We start from the raw sequence: 21,075 nt of genomic DNA on the forward strand, positions 1-21,075 counted from the left end.
AGATGGCAGCCTTATTTCTTCCTCTGCAGCACTTTTCCATGCCAGTCTGCGATAACTTAGGGCAGGCACCATTGCAGTACACAGACTAGCGGCATACGTGCCCAAGCAGCATTGGGATGCCACAGCAGCTGTGCTCTCTCTGCCTTTGTTATCCTCAGGAGGCAGATATTGGCTAAAATCGCCACCCTCTGTGGAAAATGGTGCCTGTCTTCAGTGCCAACGCCCTACACTCATAGTTTCATGCAACCAAGAAATTCCTTCCTCACTTCCTTCACCCCGCCAGGCCATGCTCACCATGGCTGGAACTGTGAGTGGTGTCACACAAGCACTCTGAAACAGAAGTATCAATGAGCATGTTTTGTTTAAAACTTTAGGAAAGCAATGGAAGGGAGTTCTGAATCTTAACTTTCACTTTGCATTGTGACGATACTGATAGTGGTACCGCTGTGTATTTTATCTGCTTAGAATCATAGAAGATTAGGGTTGGAAGGGACCTCAGGAGGTCATCTAGTCCAACCCTCTGCTCAAAGCAGGACCAACCCCAACTGAATCATCCCAGTCAGGGCTTTGTCAAGCCACAGCTTAAAAACCTCTAACGATGGAGATTCCACCACCTCTCTAGGTAACCCATTCCAATGTTACATCACTCTCCTAGTGAAAAAGTTTTTCCTAATATCCAACCTAGACCTTCCCCACTTCAACTTGAGACCATTGCTCCTTGTTCTGCTATCTACTACCATTGAGAACAGCCTAGCTCCATCCTCCCTGGAACCCCCTTTCAGGTAGTTAAAGGCTGCTATCAAATCCCCCCTCATTCTTCTCTTCTGCAGACTAAACAAGCCTAGTTCCCTCAGCCTCTCCTCATAAGTCATGAGCTCCAACCCCCTAATCATTTTTGTTGCCCTCCTCTGGACTCTCTCCAATTTGTCCACATCCTTTCTGTAGTGGGATGCCCAAAACTGGACACAGTACTCCAAATGTGGCCTCACCAGTGCCAAATAGAGGGGAATCACTTCCCACTAACTGCTGGCAATGCTCTTACTAACTAATGCAGCCCAATATGCTGTTAGTCTTCTTGGCAATAAGGGCACACTGTTGACTCATATCCAGATTCTTGTCCACTGTAACCCCCAGGTCCTTTTCTGCAGAACTGCTGCCTCATCAGTCCCCAGTCTGTAGCAGTGCATGGGATTCTTCCATCCTAAGTGCAGGACTCTGCACTTGTCCTTGTTGAATCTCATCAGATTTTTTTTGGCCTAATCCTCCAATTTGTCTAGGTCACTCTGTATCCTATCCCTACTCTCCAGCATATCTACCACTCCCCCCAGATTAGTGTCATCTGTAAATTTGCTGAGGGTGCAATCTACCCCATCGTCCAGATCATTAATGAAGATTTTGAACAAAATCAGCCCCAGCACTGATCTCTGGGTCACTCCACTTTGTTACAGGCTGCCAACTAGACATCGAGTCGTTGATCACTGCCCATTGAGCCCAATGATCTAGCTAGCTTTCTATCCATTTTACAATCCATTCATCCAACCCATACTTCTTTAACTTGCTGATAAGAATATTGTGGGAGACTGTATCAAAAGCTTTGCTAAAGTCAAGGTATATCACGTTCACTGCTTCCCCCACATCCACAGAGCCAGTCATCTGATCATAGAAGGTAGTTAGGTTGGTCAGACATAACTTGCCATTGGTGAATCCATGTTGACTATTCCTGATCACATTCCTCTCTTCCAAGTGCCTCAAAATGGATTCCTTGAGGACCTGCTCCATGATTTTTCTGGGGCCTGAGGTGAGGCTGACCAATTGTAATTCCCTGGTTCCTCCGCCTTCCCTTTTTTGAAGATGGGCACTATATTTACCTTTTTCCAATCATCCAGGACCTCCCCCAGTCGCCATGAGTTTTCAAAGATAATGGCCAATGGCTCTGCAATCACATCAGCCAACTCTCTCAGCACCCTCGGATGCATTGCATCTGGCCCCATGGACTTGTGTATGTCCAGCCTTTCTAAATAGCCCTAAACCTGTTCTTTCAGCACTGAGGGCTGCTCACCTCCTCCCCATTCTGTGCTGCCCAATGCAGTAGTCTGGGAGCTGACCTTGTCTGTGAAGACAGAGGGAAAAAAAGCATTGAGTACGTTAGCTTTTTTTCCACGTCATCTGTCACTAGGTTGCCTCCCCCATTCTGTAAGGGACCCACACTTTCCCTGATCATCTTCTTGTTGCTAACATACCTGTAGAAACCCTTCTTGTTACCCTTCATGTCCTTTGCTAGCTGCAACTCCAATTGTACTTTGACCTTCCTGATTTCACTCCTGCATGCTTGAGCAATATTTTTATATTCCTCCCTACTCATCTGTCCAAGCTTCCACTTCTTGTCAGCTTCCTTTTTGTGTTTAAGCTCACCAAAGACTTCTTTGTTAAACCAAGGTGGTCGCCTGCCATATTTGCTATTCTTTTTGCACATTGGGATGATTTGTTCCTGTGCCCTCAATAAGGTTTCTTTAAACTACAGCCAGCTCTCTTGGACTCCTTTCCCCCTCATATTAGTCTCCCAGGGGATCCTGCCCATCAGCTTTCTGAGGGAGTCAAAGTCTGCTTTTCTGAAGTCCAGGGTCCGTATCCTGCTGTTCTCCTTTCTTCCTTTTGTCAGGATCCTGAACTCTACCATCTCATGGTCACTGATGCCCAGGTTACCACCCACTTCTACTTCCCCTATAATTCTTCCTGATTTGTGAGCAGCAGGTCAAGAGGAGCACAGCCCCTAGTAGGTTCCTCCAGCACTTGCACCAGAAAGTTGTCTACAACACTCTCCAAAAACTTCCTGGATTGTCTGTGCTCTGCTGTATTGCTTTCCTAGCAGATGTCAGGGTGATTGAAACCCCCCATGAAAACCAGATCCTGATCTGGAAACTTTCACTAGTTGTCTGAAGAAAGCCTCGTCTACCTCATCCTCCTGGTCTAGTGGTCTACAACAGACACCCACCACGACATCACCCTTGTTGCTCACGCCTTTAAACTTAACCCAGAAAATCTCAACAGTCTTTTCTCCAGTTTCATACTGGAACTCTGAGCAATCATGTCTGAGCAATCTGCAGCTGCTGCTGTTGCGGCCCTGAAAGGTTCCCCCTACACACATGTTGAATGCTTGAGCCAGATAAAGAAGAGGATTCGGGCCTACATGTTCGGAGAGATCCTGCAAGCCTGTGCTGCATCAGACCATGAGCAAAGGACCTGGAGGATGAATGTTGAAGACACCCTGGAGTGGACAGGAGAAAGGCCCAGGAGTCCCAGTAGGAAAAGGAGAGGGAGATGTACTGGACATAATGAGGCTTCTCCAGCAGTAAACACAGATGCTGCAGACTCTTGTAGACCTACAGGTTCAACAATCCTGGGGTCGCCTCCCTTTGCAGTCCATTGTTAACTCCATTGCAACACCTTAACATTTCACGTGGCATCAGGGGCCACAGCCCTACCCCAACCACTCTATGGGGTGGGACATTAAGGACACCACGGCTTCACATGTATTGACCTGTGAAAGCCACGGTTGCTGTACGTGTAGGTAAAATGGATATCCTTTGTTAAGTTCTGTTTCATTAATTTATTAAGTTTTTAATGTATTTGCTTTTAAATTGCACCAATTTCTCTTTGCGCTGGTTTTGTTACTGAATAAAATTCTATTACTTGGAAAATAATTCATCTTTACTAGTTCACAACACATGCTGCAGCGTGCCTAACAGTTCTGAAAGCACCCGCTTACTTGCCACTGTACAGTGGAACACAACTCATAGGTCCAGTGACAAGCACAGTATAATAATCATAAATGTACAGCAAACCCCACAAAATGAATAGGTGCATTGACAGTGTTATATTCATAGATGTACCCCAAGTCCCACACAAATCCCAACAGGCCCCAAAACTGCAGGGACAGGTAGTGCAGTACACAACAGCACATTACTGTGGCTCGCTGTTAAAGTGTTCTTTCAAAGCTTCCCTGAGCCATATAGCACCACGTTGAGCTTTTCTAATAGCCCTTGTGTCTGGCTGTTCAAACTCAGCAGACAGCCGCTCCACCTCTGCCATCCATCCCAGCGGCAACTTTTTCCCTTTTGCCTCACAGATATTATGCAGGACACAGCAGGCAGCTATAACCATTGGGAGATTTTTTTCATTGAGCTCCTGTCTTGTGAGTAAACTATGCCAGTCGCCCTTCAATCTGCCAAAAACACATGCAGCTGTCATGCTGCACCTGCTGAGCTGGCCACTGAATCTTTTCTTGGTGATGTCAAGGTGGCCGGTGTATGGCTTCAGGAGCAAGAGGTAGACTGGGTCCTCCAGGATCGCTATTATCATGTCAGCGTCCCCAATGATAATCCACCAGTTGGAAAAGAACATCTCTGCTTGCAGCTTTCTGAACAGTCCTGTGTTCTTAAAGACCCTGAGTGTCATGCAACTTCCCTGGACAACTAACGTTGATGTCAGTGAAGTGCCCCCAGTGATCCACCAACACTTGCATAACGATAAAAAAGTACCCTTTCTATTGATGCACTCTGTGGCAAGGTGTCTGGGGGCCAAAATAGGGATATTTGTGCCATATATCGCCCCACTAGTTTGGGAACCCCATTGCTGCAAATCCATCTGCTGTGTGCTGCACATTGCCAAGAGTCACAGTCCTGCATAGCAGGAGACGACCGATGGCCCTGCACACTTGCATGACAGTGGTTCACACACTGGATTTTCCAGTTCCAAAAGGATTTCCCAGTGATGTTTCCACAGTGCAATTGCCACTCACTTCTCTGCTGTCTGTGCAGCTCTCATTCTGTTGTCCCTGCACTGGTGGGCTGGGGGGAAGCTTGGCCCACAGATCCAGGAATGTGACCTTGAGCATCCAAAAGTTCTGCAGTCACTGCTCATAGTTTGAAACTTGCATTACGATGCAATCCCATCCGTTACGATGTTTGTTTCTCAGGCCCAGAACTAGCAATCCACTGTCTACAGCTGCTCCGTGAATGCCATCAAGTCTTGAATTGATTCTCACTATGTTCCACAGCAATCTGTCCTCCACAAAATCATCCTGTTTCCCACTGATTTGGTTCTTCTTACGGCTCTACAAATACCAGGAGATCGTGCATCCTGTGCTTGCAATGCTTATGATAATAGTGTAGCGCTGTGCAGGCTCCATGCATCTGTCAGAGATAGTGTAGAATGAAGAGCATGGGCTCATGAGATATTTTTTTAAATGTGAAAACATTATGGGCTATAGATGACGATATGGAATGGAGACAGTTGAAAGCTGGGAAGTTGTTCCCAGTCACCCCTGGGCGACTTGTTTTGGCTCCACCATGCATTGCCATAACTTCTAGTACGCTGGATGGTGGCAGGTTGCATACTGGGATTCCTACCCATGGTGCACCACACAGTGCATTGATACAAACACTTGTGGTGAGTACGCATGGCGCTGACACACGGAGCCAAGTTCACACATGCACAAGGAAAATACCAACTGCGGTGCCTTTATGCCGTTGTAACCTGCGTCGACCAAGTTTGTGGCATAAACATGGCCTGAGCTTCAAACCAGTACAGTGTGGTTTCCTGGTTAAAGCAGAAGACTGAGAATCAGAACACATGAAGTCTATTCCTGACTTTGACACCGATATGCTGTGTGATCATGAGCAAGTCACTTAACCTCTCCCCATCTTCGTTTTTCCAAATGTGATCATTCATTAAGAACAGCCAGTGCTGCATAAAACGCTGAGGAGGATGGAGTTCCCAAATCAGCTGCAAGTCTTAGAACCACTCCTGAAAGTTCACCGTGGTGGGAGGTGGAGGGGACTCCTACTTTAAGTCCACAGGGGCCTTACAAAACTGGACCCCTAATTAGACTGACAGAACATTAAGAGTTTGGAAAGCAGCACATGGGGGTGGAACCTGCAAGGGGTGCAGAAGGCAATATTTATTCAGTTTTAAAGGTCAGGGAGCTCACTTAGTTTAGGATGAGAGAAGTGCATTTGGAGAGGAGAGTGTGGTAGTTTGGTCCACCAGGAGAAGGAAGGGAGTTCCAGGCATAAGGGGCTGTATGGAAGAAGGGGCGTACGAGCAACTTGAGAGGAGACAGGCAGCTGGAAAGGGATCGCAGACGATGAAGATCCTATACAGATGTGTTATGTGGCTTGATTCAGTAACGCCTGTTAAGGGGTTAGAGTTTCTTGGATGAAATATGCAATATCCTAGTCCCTGGTATGATCCCCTCAAGTTCTTTTATACCATGCTTATATGCCTTGCAGGAGGAGCATAGTATCTCAAAGCCCTTTCTCATAAAATAATAAGAATACCTTTAAAATAGTCTTTGTGTTAGTTCATCAGAATGCTTTGCATTTCTATAGTGCCTTCCCCTAGCATTTCACAGACACCACCAAATTCAGACTCTCAACTTCACAGTGAGGTGGGTAGTATCTACACTTTGCAGATGGAGAAATTGCGGCACAGAGAGGGGAAGTCCTTAACTCTAGGGAAGAGCTGGGAATAGAATCCAGATCTTCTGGCTCCCAGCTGTGCTTTTACCACAAAACGGTTCTTCTTTCTTCGGAAGCAGTTCCCCTTCCTGGGCCCTTTCCTATCACTACTCTGCCTTCATGTGACCTCCCGAAAGGCTGGAAGTACTGAATCAGATCACACACATGATCATTTATAGAACAAAATGATGCTGCAGGCAATTCCCATCGAAAGCAGATGTCTGGCAACAACCAGCATCAGAATGTAGGCTCCCACCCTTTCATCTTTCCACAAGGAGGTGTGAGCAGCTCCCAAGTCTCTGCACATTTAGGAATGAGACCATTTGCTCTGAGCACAAGAGAGTAAGCCATGGCCAGAAAATCCCATTGCCCAGATCCAGTTGCCCTCTGCTGCTCTTGAAGTATTCTCCTGCTATAAGAGAATGCATTCTGCAGACTTTTGCTCCACTCTTTTCCTTTTGGGATGCTGCAGCATATGTGTGAAATTTTCTCCTCTGTTAGAGCTGGCTTAATTCCTCTGTCCACTGATTCCCCTGGCAGGTAACCTGGAGCAAGCCAATGAGGAGCTGCGAGCGATCATTAAGAAAATCTGGAAGCGCACCAGCATGAAGCTGCTGGATCAGGTTGTGCCCCCAGCAGGTGGTGAGCAAACTGGCCTTTCCATGTCTGTCAGTCTTTCCACCCCTTTCTCTATCTGCTGTTTGTCCTTCCATAATCCTGTCGCTTTTGTATTGCACTTTGTGGCCCTGGGTAGGGTATGGGAGGCTGTTTTCCACTACAGAATGGTATTTGTTTGTCAGACTGGACATTATGGCAGGGTGAGCGCTGATCATGCCTGTACCAATTAATGTGTAATCCTCTCAATGGGCAGTTCTTGGGAACTGGAGATGTCGGAGTGGGGGAGAAAACAATATGCTCAGATCCCTACACCAGATCTAAATGGAGTGAGGTTCTCCTCTACACATTCCCAGTGAGCCAGGGACAACAGGATTTTGCCTTGCATTGCCCGTGGCCTTTCTCCAGAGGGCTAGATGCTTACCAGCATTGCATAACTCTAACGTGATCCCTGGCACACATGTTCTATTTATTTGCTTTGTCAGTGATTATCTGCTATCGTGGGCAGGGACAGCAGTAAACATTTAGTAGTAGAATAACACCGCTTTTATCAGCATGTGTCAGAAATAAGCCTTCAACCTTGAGCTAAGGCTATGGCCTCTTCTCCTGGGCTTCGAGGCCTGTGCTTTCAACTCATACACCTGTCAGACACTGGTGGTATCCAGACACTGGCCATCTGGTCTCCCCTCTAGCACCTTAATGATGAGCCTTCATGCTGGGCTGGTGAGCCTTCACTCAGCAGCACTGCACGATTGCTGACCCTCCCCGTCAGTTCTATAGGCTATTGCTCAAAATCGCACTTTGGGGATAGTCTGTATTTGACATCAGACGCTGAAGTCTTTGCTTTGCCCTTGTCCTCCCTGAAGTCAATGCCCCACAAAACTTCCAGTGACTCCGGAGGGAGGGTGGGGCGGGGCGTTGCCTAAATCAATATTGAGTTACGTTTTGGTCCATTGACATCAATGAGAGTTTTGGCTGAGGAAGGGAAAAGCAAGGACTGCAGGATTTGTCCTTTGGTTTGAAGCAGCCCAGGTTCCATTTTGGATTATAGCAGGTACTAACCCGCAGTGGGATGTTGCAGACACACTGAGGTCTGATCTGGGGAATTGGTACAAGTGACTGAAACAGTCAGAAGCCGTATCTTTATAGCAAATGGACCCACCAGGTGGCCCTGCTGTTATAGGCATTCTCTACCAGTATAGCTAACCTATGCCTGTAGCTGTAAGCCACCTTTTCACCCCACAGAGCCTCTGCGAACAGCTGTGGCTCTGGTGTGAATGTGCCCGCTCAACTTGTACCCTGAAAACAAACATCTTTGCCTCTCTTTGGTTCCTGATATTCCTTTTCTAAATGGCAAGGCTTTGCGGCTTGCACTGGTAAAGTGACTGTTTAAAATCAGCTGCTTGTTTGCTTTTGGAAATCTCCCCCATGCAGATGATGAGGTGACAGTCGGGAAGTTTTATGCCACTTTCCTGATCCAAGAATATTTCCGGAAATTCAAGAAACGTAAAGAACAGGGCCTCGTGGGCAAACCCTCACAGCGGAATGCTCTCTCCTTGCAGGTGAGTGAGGGGCAGATATGGGCCTGGGCTGGTGAGTGCCACAGGAATGTGGCAAAGACATAGATCTGTAGGATTAATAAATTTGTACAACTCCTTAACCTTGTTACGTTCAAGGGCACTTGACCATGTCTCCTTCCCAGCAAGTGCCACCCACTTTGGGGGCTGTACTGAGCATCTGCCAGGCACCCCCATTAGAGGGGACATTGGAGGCATCTTGGGCTGCCACATCAACCCCTCCAGACAGACGTTCATCTATCAAAGGCCATGCACCCTTCCTTATGCTGGCAGAATGCCTGGATGAATTATGTTCATAGTTGAGAAATTCTTTGGTAATGTTTGGGAAGTGCTTTGGGTTCCTTTTGGATAGCTGGTATTAACTCAATGTAAGGTCATGACTATTGTTATGTTCGTCCTAAACCCATCTGAGGAGGGAGTCATTATGGATAGGTCAGTGAAGTTATATGGCAGTTAAAAAACAGAGGCAGATGCCTTGATTCAAGAGGCATCATAGTCCAGTGGATAGGGCATGGGGCCATTCTGTGCCCTGGAATCTAGTCTCAGTTCTGCCATTGATTCACTGTGTGGATTGCTAAGTTGTGTGTCAGAGGCTTCCGATGTATTTTTGAAAAAGAGAGAATTTTGCGTTGATAACAGCTGCACAACACAGGGCAACACCCAGCTCTATCTACGTCTGAAATTGTTACAGTAAGAAAGAGATATAACACTGGACTCCAAGCAAACAATGTGCCATGTCAGAAATAGGTTAATATGTATACAGCATCAGCATAGGACAGCTTTACTGTTTCCCAGAACAATACTAATTGAGACACTTTCCAATTAGTAAGGTTTGGTAAATGCTAGGTATAGTTTCTGGCTAAAATTTCCAAATCTGGGTGCCAACAAAATTCAGCTCTTCAATCCATATTTAAGTACCTAAATAAAATTGGCCTGATTTTCAAAGATGCTGAGCTCCCATTGACTTCAGCTGGAAGAGTAAGTGCTCAGTACTTTTGTCTGTGTGCCTGAATATAGATTTAGGGGACAAACTTTAAAGCACCTAAACGTACTCATTTGGGCCTGCATGTTTATGCACATGTTGCTGTACTTGTTAAAACAAGCACCTGGTAATGAAGACTCCTGGGTCCTTCTTCAAGTGCTTGCTCATGTCCATTTCCAAATTAGGTATGTGTGTGTGTGCCCCACATGCACCAGTGCTGGACAACTTTTTCCCCTTGTGGTACTTGTAGGAGCCAACTCTAGCGCCCACTGCAGAGGCGCACACATATGCCCACATATAGGCACTGTCGGCTCCCCCTCCCTCTCAGTTCCTTCTTGCCGCCAGTGACGGTGTTGGAATGTCTCTTGCCTTCGCAAGTTCTCTTGCTAAAACCTAGTGGTTTATTCATTGTTCTATTGTACATAGTTAATAGTTTAGTTATAGTTAGTTCTGGTTTTTTAGTTGTTAGAATCCCAGGATCAGGGCATGCCATTCCTCAGGATTTAAACCCTGCACTTCGTGTAAGAAGCTGAGGAGCGACCCTCATCAAAGTTGTTTAAAGTGCCTGGGGGAAGCGCACATCCATAAGAGGTGCAAAATCTGTAAAAGTTTTCACCCGCAGACTAAGAAAGACACACCGGACCACCCTTCGAATCCATGGCCTCGTGCTCCCTCACGTATCTGTCCAGAAGGTCGCCTTCCTGGTGGCTATTATTTCTGCCAGACAAGTTTTGGAGATCAGAGCATTAACATCAGAACAGAGGGACAAGCCACACAGTGTTTTACAAGGACAAAGTCCAGCTACACCCACACCTGGCTTTTTATGCCTAAGGTGGTCTCTCATTTTCACCTTAACCAGGATATTTTCCTACCTATCTTTTGTCCCAAACCTCACAGCTCCAGTGAAGAGAGACACCTGCACTCTCTCAATGTGAGATGGGCTTTTACATTGACAGGACCAAACCTATTCGTCATTCGACACAACTCTTCGTAGCTATTGCAGACTGGATGAAGGGGCTGCTGGTATCCTCACAGCATATCTCAATGTGGATTATGGCCTGTATCCAAGCCTGCTATGAGCTCCGCCTCCGGTGCCCTTGACAGCCCACTCAACAAGAGCACAAACCTCATCTGAGGCCTTTCAAGCTCATATCCTCATCCAGGACATCTGCAGGGCAGCTACCTGATCATTAGTACATACCTTCATGTCCCACTATGTCTTAACGCAACAAGCTCGGGACAACGCTGGCTTTGGTAGAACTCCTGCCCAGTACTGGAGACACTGCTGTTGAGTCACCTAATTTGGGAATGGATATGAGCAAGCACTCAAAGAAGAAAGAACGGTTATTTAACTGTATCTTTTTTTCTTCGAGATGTGTTGCTCACGTCCATTCCACACCCACCCACCCCCCTCAGTTGGAGTTCCAGCAAGAAGGAACTGAGAGGGAGGGGGAGCCAATTGCACCTATATGCGGGCACATGTGTGCGCCCCTGCAGGGGGCGCTAGAGTCGGCTCCTACGGGTATCACTAGGGGGAAAAAGTTGTCCGGCACTGGTGCATGTGGCGCGCACACACACCTAATTGGGAATGGACATGAGCAACACATCTCAAAGAACAACAGTTACTGGTAAGTAACCGTTCTTTTTACTGCCAATTCTGCCAGAAATTTACTATGCAGCTTTGGGCAACTTATTCTCTTTGTGAGTTGGTCTCTCCACCTCTAAAAGATGAATGGGATAAGAGTACCAGCTGACCTCAGAGGGCATTAGTGAGGTTAAATTAATTAGTGTTAGTAAAGTACTTGGCGACAGATGATGTGCAGTGTAAAGTGATACTGTTTTTATTGCTCACCTAACTACATGGAGACAGAGTGTTACATGATATTGGTTTTCAGGCCGGGTTACGCACGTTGCACGACATTGGGCCGGAGATCCGACGGGCGATCTCAGGAGACCTGACAGCTGAAGAGGAGCTAGACAAGGCCATGAAAGAAGCTGTTTCTGCTGCCTCTGAAGATGATATCTTCAGGGTAAGTGCTGCTGCTGTGATCCTTCTTTGCCTCTTGAATGAGATTACATGCTGAGCCCAATACATTAGATTGGGGAGTACCATATGGTCTTTTTCTTACAGCGTACGTTTCAGTTGGTCTCTCTCTCTCTTTCAGTATCCCAGGCTGTATTAGAGAACAGAAATGGAAAATATAAAGCTATCTATCAAATAGAATCAGAAGGCCAAATCCTGAGGTCCTGATGTAGTTTTCACTCCATGTTTCCTCAGTGAGCGTTTTGTCGGAGTAAAGACTAAATAAAATCAGAGTGAGGATGTCAGGATTTGACCCACAGAAACTGAAAAAACAAATCAGATTATCTTCTCCATGGTCCATCCTATTCGTTATTCATCCACTACATTCTCTAGTGCTTTGTTTAGTCCACTTTTAAGCGATTCAAGCAAAGGGTCTTACAGCACTTCCCTTGGGAGACTGTCCGATACCTTAATAAACAATCAGCATAAATTGTCTTCTTCTTAGTTACACCCTTTGGGCAGTCCCCAACATTCTCTCTCGCTCCTTGGTGCTTCTACCATTCAAATACTTACAGAAAGTTACTGTCTCTCCCCTTCATTATGACTTAGTCAAGCTCTGCATGACAGGATCTTTAATCCTTTCCTCACTAGTCCCTCCTGCTGGTTAATCATTTTCATTGCTCTTCTTTGAATTCCTTCCAGTGAGTGGGTATTTTTCTGGTACTGTGGTACCCAGAATTTAACTCAATAGCCCAGATTCTCCATCCCACTCAACACAGGAATGGAGGGGAGGTACAAAGATGGCTCTTCACCACTTATGGACCGCTTTGTATTCTGGAGCTAGCCCTTGTCAAATATCAGAGCATTACATCACAGTTCATCTACAGCATAACCCTCCCTGTCCCACCACTGCCCATATTCTGGGATTATTTCTTGGTAGGGAGACACGCTGCTTGTAGAGGGTCATACTACAATGACAAATTGGTCCCCAAATTTTCTTTCTCCAAACATTGCTTTGAGGTCCAGTGACAAAACACCAGACTGGGGAAATTGACCTCTTTTGTACCTCCTCTCACTCACCAACCGGCCCGACGACAGGGCAGGGGACAAAGGGGGCAATTGCCCAGGGGGCTGGTGATTTTAAAAGGGCCCAGGCCATGGGCAGTGGTTGAAGCTTCCCCTTGAGAAGGCTAGCTCCCCATCCCACCTCTTCTGCCTGTGGCCCCACCCACAGTCCACCCCCGTTCCAACCCAGACAATGCCCCCACTCCACCCCCAGCCCTGCCCTTCCCACTCTCGGCCCGCTTGCTGCTGCGTCCCTCCCTCTTCCCTGCTTGGCCCCCCCTTCTCTCTTCCACACCCTCCCTTCCCCACTTGGCCTCCCCACCATCACATCCCTCTCAGCCCCCCCTTGCTGTTGCTTGTGACTGGGGGTAGGGAGGTGTGGAAGAGAGGAGAGGGACCAAGTAGGGGAAGCAGCGGGACCGGGGCAGAGCAGGGGTGGAGCTGGAACGGGGAGCTAGCCTCCCTGACGGGGAAACTTCACCCGACTCCCATGGTCGTAAACCTCAGACATCCCTTTCTAGGGGGCGGGGGCCATTGACCGTTCTGCCCTGGGGCCCAGAATTGCTGTTGGCGGGCCTGCTCACCAAGAGAAAATGTTTTCTGTTTTGCTGACAGAGGGCCGGTGGCCTATTCGGAAACCATGTCAGCTACTACCAAAGTGATGGCAGGAGCTCATTCCCCCAGACTTTCACCACCCAGCGCCCTTTGCACATCAATAAATCTGGCAACAACCAGGGAGATACCGAGTCCCCGTCCCATGAGAAGCTAGTGGATTCCACCTTCACTCCCAGCAGCTACTCGTCTTCGGGCTCCAACGCCAACATCAACAATGCCAACAATACTGCCTTGTCCCGCTTCCCCAGCCCACCCAGGTACCCAAGTACTGTCAGCACAGTGGAGGGGCACGGCACACCCTTGTCACCCACCATACGAGTGCAGGAGGCCCCTTGGAAACTCACTTCCAAAAGGTAAGCTCCAAAGAAGGAATGGTCTCTTGGGCTAATGAAACCAACATATATGTACAATTTTTTAAAAAATGCTATTGCCTACTTAAAGTCATGCTCCAACAGTCTAGAGGCAGGACGAGATGCTGCTCTGCCTGGGATTTGAGGAGAGCTCTCAAACTTGTCACTTGCTGCTTAGACCAGCAAAATTGCAGAAGCACCACACTCAGCCTCTGGGAAGGAGGAGTGCTTAGCACCGGTACTGATCAACACCCGCCATCGCCCAGGCTATTTCATGAAGCAGTATAAATGGTATTTGAAGGGAGCTGTGTCTTAGGCTGTAGGGAGGTGTTGTATCTAATGCAAATTAAATAGAGGAGGAATAGGGAAATGCAGTTCGTATTTGAAAACACTAGAGAGAAGACTCTAAACTAGTGTTTTTCCATCAACAAGTGACAGTCCCCTGGGAGCTCATAAAATGCAATCAGGAGGGATGTGAGGCATTCAAAAATGTATCATAATTTAACACACAGAAAATCTCACTCCCAATCTCTCCATACACTCCTACCTTCAAAGACAGATATTCTCTGTTAACCTCTCAAAACACACACACACACACACACGAATGAATTGTATAATAGGCTTATCTCTGTTCCCATTCAGACATGTTTTACTTGTTTATAACATTTCTGACTTCAAATAAAAGGTTGCCAGCCTGAAAAGGTTGAGAAACAATTGTTCTAGAGAAGAAGAGAGGAGAATAACAAGATGGGGATGCCAGATGTGTGTGAGTTTGCTTGAATAAAGAATCCAGTGGTTTTTCCATTTCCCAGCCTTCCTTTTGGAAGCTATAGGAATTTCACAGCTACTTCATAGCTCTTCCCTACTTGTGTTTTTGTTACATTCCTGACATAGTCTTCTTTTTCCCCCTTGCTTCCTTGGTGAACTAGGACACATTACTATGAAACATTGGGACGGTAGGTGTTTCCTCTCATGCTGTAATGTTCTCCAGATATTAGATTCAGTGTTGCTCTGGTTGAAGTTAATGTCCAAATCCCCATTATTGTTCCACTTAAGCTCTTCCTTTCAGTGCCAGCAGAGTTAAAAGAAGTAATAGTATTATGGTATCTTCAGGACACATTTTCCAACTGGGTTCCTCTAGCCATAATGCAGACAATGTTGTGCACTGTGGTAGCTGGTTTACCTGATGGACACGTGTGGTATTTTTCACTTCAGTCTCCACATGATCTCAGACCTGATCCTAGTCATTCTCTGATCATTGCAGAGTGAAGTCTGTTTTAGCCTGTGCTAACCAAAATAGTGTAGGGTTTGGCTAGAACTTTGCCATGTGGGCTGATGAGGGAGTGGCACTTTTCTTCACCCGTACCACTATGATTGCCGGCTGTCCCGTCTGATCACTCAGATGCTCTTTCTTGGGTTTTTTTTTTTTTTCAACTGAGCCAAAGCATCATATGTATACTCCTTTCCCTCCACTCCACCAAGGTTTCTTGTCTGAACCAGATGACCAAACAGCCATGTGTCTCCACTTCCCCACCTATTCCCACATGGTGCTTCTCTGCCACCACAGGTAACAGAGAAGGACTGCAGATCTCTGAAGCTCTCCATGCTAGCATTTCAGAGATCCAGGTTCTGTCCATTTACTTGCACAATGAAAATGCAGCCTAATACCAGAAAGCCCAGCATGGGAAATGGAGGGAGGAGGAGGTAAAGATGAAATTCAAGGGGCTTCACACACACACACCCCACCACAGAATTCGAATAGCACCCATTGAACTCAATGGCAGTTACTCATATTCTGTGATGGGAGAATAAGTCCCCAGGATGGGAAAGGCAAGGGGAGAGAGAAGATGAAAGCGAGCAGATGGAGAGAAATGTCACAGTGAGTGAAAGACGGGAAAAAGAGGCCATACACATCACAGCTGAGAGGGGTGATATAATGTCAAGGAGGAATCCCTTTGAAATTCCTAACCAGTGCTTTATGATAGCCATAGAAGAAAATCCACCCCTTTTGCCCTCAGGGAATCCATCCCAGGTTTTATACTGAGTCCTGTGAGACAGGACCTTAGGATTGGAATTTAGTCAGTGCCCTGTGAATGCTCATGCAGTGCAGGCATGATCAATTACATTCATAGTATGTACATCACTTCTGACTCTTGGTGCTTTGATTAAGGTGCTCCAACTAAGTGAGGACAAAACAAAGGGTCACTTGCATTTATGAGGTGTGCCTCTGTCTTTGATCATTGATTTTAGTGTGATGGCTCGGCACTGGGCCATAACAATAAATGCAGACAGATGTAGTAGCCCTGTCACTCCTGTCTCGTTAGCAGCTTTTCTTTACCATCTCCAAATTTTGACTTGCCTTTTTTGCTCATTAGCTCCAGTTCCAGAGACAGCCAGCTGGCAATTGTTTGCCAAGAGGAAGAGTCTCAGGATGAGACTTACGATGAGAATTTGAATGAAGACATAGATTACTGTAGCGAACCAAGCCTGATCTCTACTGAAATGTGAGCTTTGCAATATTGTGGCCAAGCTGTTTGAGGTTTTTTGGCTTGGGGATGGGGGATTGTGTGATATCTTTCTTTAAAGACCCTTCATGAGTTCAGCCTAGGGAATGGAACTGGAGAAAGGCTAGTAAGAAGAAACAGGTTTGCAGATGGAACGCTGTGCCAATCTAGTATCAAAGTATGAAAAAATACTGGCAAATAGTATCGGGAAAGCAATTTTTATATGATTTTTGGGAAGTCTTTTTTCTCCCCTCTAATTCTTCCCTTTTCTCCCCCCTAGCACCACTGCTATTGCTACCTCCAGGCCTCTCTACAATCCATTTCTCATCTCTAAAATTCACAGATTTCATCACCGAAGCTTTCTCTGTCCCACGGTCTTGGATGCTGTCTCTGGAGCACTTAGATATAGAAAACTAACTAGTTAGCTACATCCCTTCTTTGTGGATAGAATGTTTTTCCTCTCTCCCTTTTTTCATCTCCTGCCAAATATAATGCTGCCTTTCCCTAGTAGAAGGGATAGTCCATCCATCATGATATTCTGCTCAAGCGATGGTTCCAAACTCTGTTTTTCATTCCAGGCTGTCATACCAAGATGATGAAAACAGACAATTGACTCCACCTGAAAACAACAAAGGGGAGGACTCCGGGCAGTCTCCAAAGAGGGGTTTTCTTCGCTCCTCTTCACTGGGTAATATTCCAGCCAGATGTACATGTGGTCCTTTCTGATGCCTTGACTGATTGCTCACATCTTGCTGGAGAATACTGTAATGTGTGGCCTCAGGTTTTGATATGCACTTTGCTTCCCAGGAAGAACCTGAGACACAAAGTGCAGGATAAGATCTTGATAATGCACGTCTTACCAGCAGGCATCTCCATAGACTTATACTCTGCTCAATCAGCATATTAGTCTATGGTTCTCTGGATGGAATGCTTCTATGTGAACTGATTGGTTAAGTCTGTATATCAACTAGAAGAACTTATCAGAGTTCTGTGGGCCCAAAAAAACCTCCTTATAGAGTCAGCCAATCGAGTGAATCAGTATGTGGTGGTCTTTTCTTTAAATATTGAACAGGGAGAAATAAAATGTTCTTCTTTCCTCTTTTGCAAAAGAAAAATGATGAATATTGGTACAAGTGAATACACCAAGAACCTGGTCTCTGCTTTAACTGTAACTGCATCTTTTCAAGTGTTAGGATTTGCAAATTGAAGTCAAGTGCAGTCCTTTGACCACACAATTTCATGGAGGTACCAGCCCCCTCACATCAGTGAATCCTTACATGTTGTAACATGGTTCATTTCCACATCTAACGCAGTTACAACTCATTTTCCAACACTGTTCAGAAATCTTGTTCTAGCATACCTAGGATGATCATCAGTAGCACAGTTTCTAGTAGCACTGTTGTTTAAAAAAAAATCCCTGTCCAGAATATGTGCTAGCTTTCAACTGTCTTGGACACAGCTGTTGGGCAGACTTCATGGTGCTTGACAACCATTTTCAAATACAGTTGCTCTAGCAAGGTGCAAACTATCAAGGTGAAGTGGACAGGACCTATAATGGGGATTTTTCCTCTGCACCCGCAGAGTTATTACACTGACACCAACCTCAGGTCAGACAGTCTCTCTAGTGTGGTGTGAATGATGATCACAGTTCTGTGCCATTGGCATTGCAGGTCGAAGAGCATCTTTTCACATGGAGTGTCTGAAGAGACAGAAAAACCAAGGTGTAGATGTCTCACAGAAGACAGTTCTGCCGTTGCATCTGGTACACCATCAGGTAAGACTTAATTACTAAGCAGAGGCCCACCAACCGACCTGGACATTTAACATCTGCAGTGATTATCAATGGCACCACTAGCCAACATTTCTGAGACCATTTAGGACCGTTTTGCCAATATCAAAGATGCTGTTGTTAGAAATTGTTTTTGTGCTCCGGTCAGCTCAGGATTTCAGGATTTTCACAACTGCCAGAACAAAGTTGCAAGAACATGCTCGCCAAAGTTGGTAACATTAGTCAGTATGTGACATACATGAAGGGGAAAAAAACAAAAACCTTGCTAACATCTCATGGTACAAATAATTAGCCAATCCATCCTTACTGCAATTCCATTGACTATGATGGAACTATTTATATGAGTAAATGGAGCAGTGTCCACCTCCACATTAGTACAAAAATAATCAGTTACTCAAATCATTTTTTTTAAAGTGAACTGATTACATGTAACTAGTCAGTTTCTTAAAATCCCTGACAGGGACATCCCACAATATAGTGCTTTCCATTTGGACATACCTGCATGATTAATCAGCTATCAAGTCATCTGTCATTAGATGCTAAACTGTCTTTCTCTGTCTGACATTACAATATATAAACTATTGCAGAAACAGTTTTCATATGGCACTACCAGCATCGGGACACTTGATGTTCCCCTTAGTCAATTCTACATTACTGGGTCCTCTTATTATCTGTAGAGTAGTATTAGTGTACATAATTCTTCAAAAGCGTGTAAGATCCCTGCTTCTAGGAGCTTTCAGTCTAATTCACTCAATCCAGTATGTAGGCCAACTGTTTAAGGCAAGAAGGCCTTGTGGAAGACTGTATTGGGGAAGAAGGTTCTCCATTTCTTTGACTGTCAGGAACTCACAGTGCTGAGACAGAAAAACCATTCAGTATTCCACCACATAAACACTCCCTCTAGTGTAAAAGATGTTAATGCTACAAGAAAGCTCCACTATCAGAATATGGTCTTCTGGGTTTAGTAATATTAATTGCTGCTCCCTTTCAGGGGTTAAAATTAAGATTTGTACTACCCATTGTAAACAATCTGTTAATTTCCCTTTTAAACTATTTAAAGCTATTAAAAACTATAGGGTGTCTTCTCACTGTGAACACTTGAAGAGTTATTCATGTGAAATGCTCACATATATTGATACGTGAAGGATTTACACATATATAACTTGTCATGGTCCTTCAAACACTCCTGGAACATCGTCAGTATTGTACTGGTTGGAAACACAGCCTGCTATATATATATATATATCAGTGTATGATCCCCTGATTATATTTCTACAAGCAGGCTGAAAAATCAGTTCAGCTGTGGTTCTAACCAATTTAGGGCCCATCCTGCAGCCTTTTCAATTTAATGGAGCTGCTTATGAGAGAAGAGACTGCAGGACTAGGCCTTGAGGGGGAGATTTTCAGATGGCCCAAAGGGCAGTTAGGTGCCCATTTTATACTCAGAATCAATAGGAGCTGGGCAATTAGCTGCCTTTTATGCCTTTAAAAATGTTTGGGTAACTGACCCATGGCACTAATAGACGACTCTTCTGTTATACCATTTCTTTGTCTGAAATCATAAGCATAGCGTATTTAGAAACCATTCTTGCTTGTGTTAAAGTCAGTTGCCATTGATTTCAGTGGGAGGAGGACTGGAAAGTTAATGAGGGGACTTTCTGCTTACACACAGTACAAAAACACACCTTTTATATTCTGTGGGTTGGCTTCTGATTCCCTCACTCACACTGAGTAGTACCTTATTCTATGACTTGTCCTGTTGACTTGTGGAATAAGGTACCATTCAACGTGAGTAAAATGAATCTGGCCCTATGGAAAGAAGGATTTCTTTGAATCACTTATTTAGTTATAAGGTATTACATGAGTCATGAATTATGTATTTAATTCTTTGAGGGACTGGATGGCTCAGGAGAATAGCAATGGGATATTGATCCTTTTACTAATAGATCACTACATAAAATCTAATGCAGTTTGGTATCGACTGAAAGTTATTACTGACTAAATGTCACTGGAGACCTAAATGAAATGAGTTGATAGTCTCGATACAGCTTCTAAGGCAGATATCACCAAAAAACACCACCACCATTAGCAGTAAATGATATGGTTGGTGGTGGGATCAGAAGAAGGGCCAAAGATTAAAAGGATGTGGAAAATGATCTACCCTGTCACCCTAAGTGGGAAATGGTGATCCCTCCAGTATAGAAATAAGGTACACTGGCAGGGTTATGTGGGGGAAGTTTGCATTGCTTCTATCTATGCTGTACCTGTTCCACTGAGAGAGGATGTCAGTCTCTAGCACTTTCAACCCAGCACATTTCACCAGAACAAAATTGATAATTTTTAACAGAATCTTTGTAATATTTACAAAATGGATCCACAGAAAACAGCAATACTGTTCTATTAATCACAGCTGTGTTTCATAGAGGCTAATCCATCTAAATTCCCAATTAGCATAAGCCCATTCAAGCCATCCTTGTACTCTTTCCTCACTGCCTAGTCATTCGAGTAGTGCTTCCCAGGGCAGACTAGTACTGCATTCTTTCTCTCTTTGTCTGAAGGCACTAGCAGTGGCAGGGTTGAGTCCCCTGCTCCAGAGAAGCCATTCCCCAACAAGGTTCTCCCGCTTGTGTGCCACACCCCCTGCCGTACCCTGTAGCCATGGCTGGCCACAGAAGACCATCCCGACTTTACGGCTTGATGGAGTGGAGTCCAGTGAGAAACTCAACAGTAGCTTCCCATCAATACACTGCAGCTCCTGGTACTCTGATAGCACCAGCTGCAGCAGCCCTCGGAGAGCCAGGCCGGTGTCCCTCACTGTCCCCAGCCAGACTGGCGGGAGCAGCAGGCAATTCCACGGCAGCGCTGGCAGCCTTGTCGAAGCGGTAAGTCGACAAAGGCATGGGAATGAAGGCATCTTTAGGGCTGCTGTCAGGGTATAATTATTAGAAGTGCTGACAGCAGTGCTGGGCTTTGGTGCTTGCCATTCCCAATCAGTGATTGGTGGGGTGAGCAGGAGAAGAGAGAAGTTTGGGAGGGA

The 21,075-nt window shown here is 45.6% G+C and overlaps 1 protein-coding gene across 9 annotated transcripts in view; it reads left to right on the plus strand.

Annotated features, from left to right (window-relative positions):
* The window catches only part of CACNA1C (calcium voltage-gated channel subunit alpha1 C), a 648,228-nt gene that overhangs the window by 618,667 nt on the left and 8,486 nt on the right, over positions 1-21,075 (plus strand). For all 9 annotated transcript variants that reach the window (XM_067536222.1, XM_067536225.1, XM_067536223.1 and 6 more), the window contains 8 exons: positions 7,059-7,160; positions 8,568-8,695; positions 11,588-11,722; positions 13,396-13,748; positions 16,121-16,249; positions 16,828-16,937; positions 17,920-18,023; positions 20,597-20,920. In XM_067536222.1, coding sequence (XP_067392323.1) covers positions 7,059-7,160; positions 8,568-8,695; positions 11,588-11,722; positions 13,396-13,748; positions 16,121-16,249; positions 16,828-16,937; positions 17,920-18,023; positions 20,597-20,920 — 1,385 coding nt within the window. The remainder of the gene's footprint in view (positions 1-7,058; positions 7,161-8,567; positions 8,696-11,587; positions 11,723-13,395; positions 13,749-16,120; positions 16,250-16,827; positions 16,938-17,919; positions 18,024-20,596; positions 20,921-21,075) is intronic.

Source organism: Emydura macquarii, unplaced genomic scaffold, assembly GCF_026122565.2.
Source record: "Emydura macquarii macquarii isolate MOO-44397 ecotype Brisbane River unplaced genomic scaffold, CSIRO-AGI_Emac_v2 contig_3530, whole genome shotgun sequence".
Lineage (NCBI taxonomy): Eukaryota > Metazoa > Chordata > Testudines > Chelidae > Emydura > Emydura macquarii.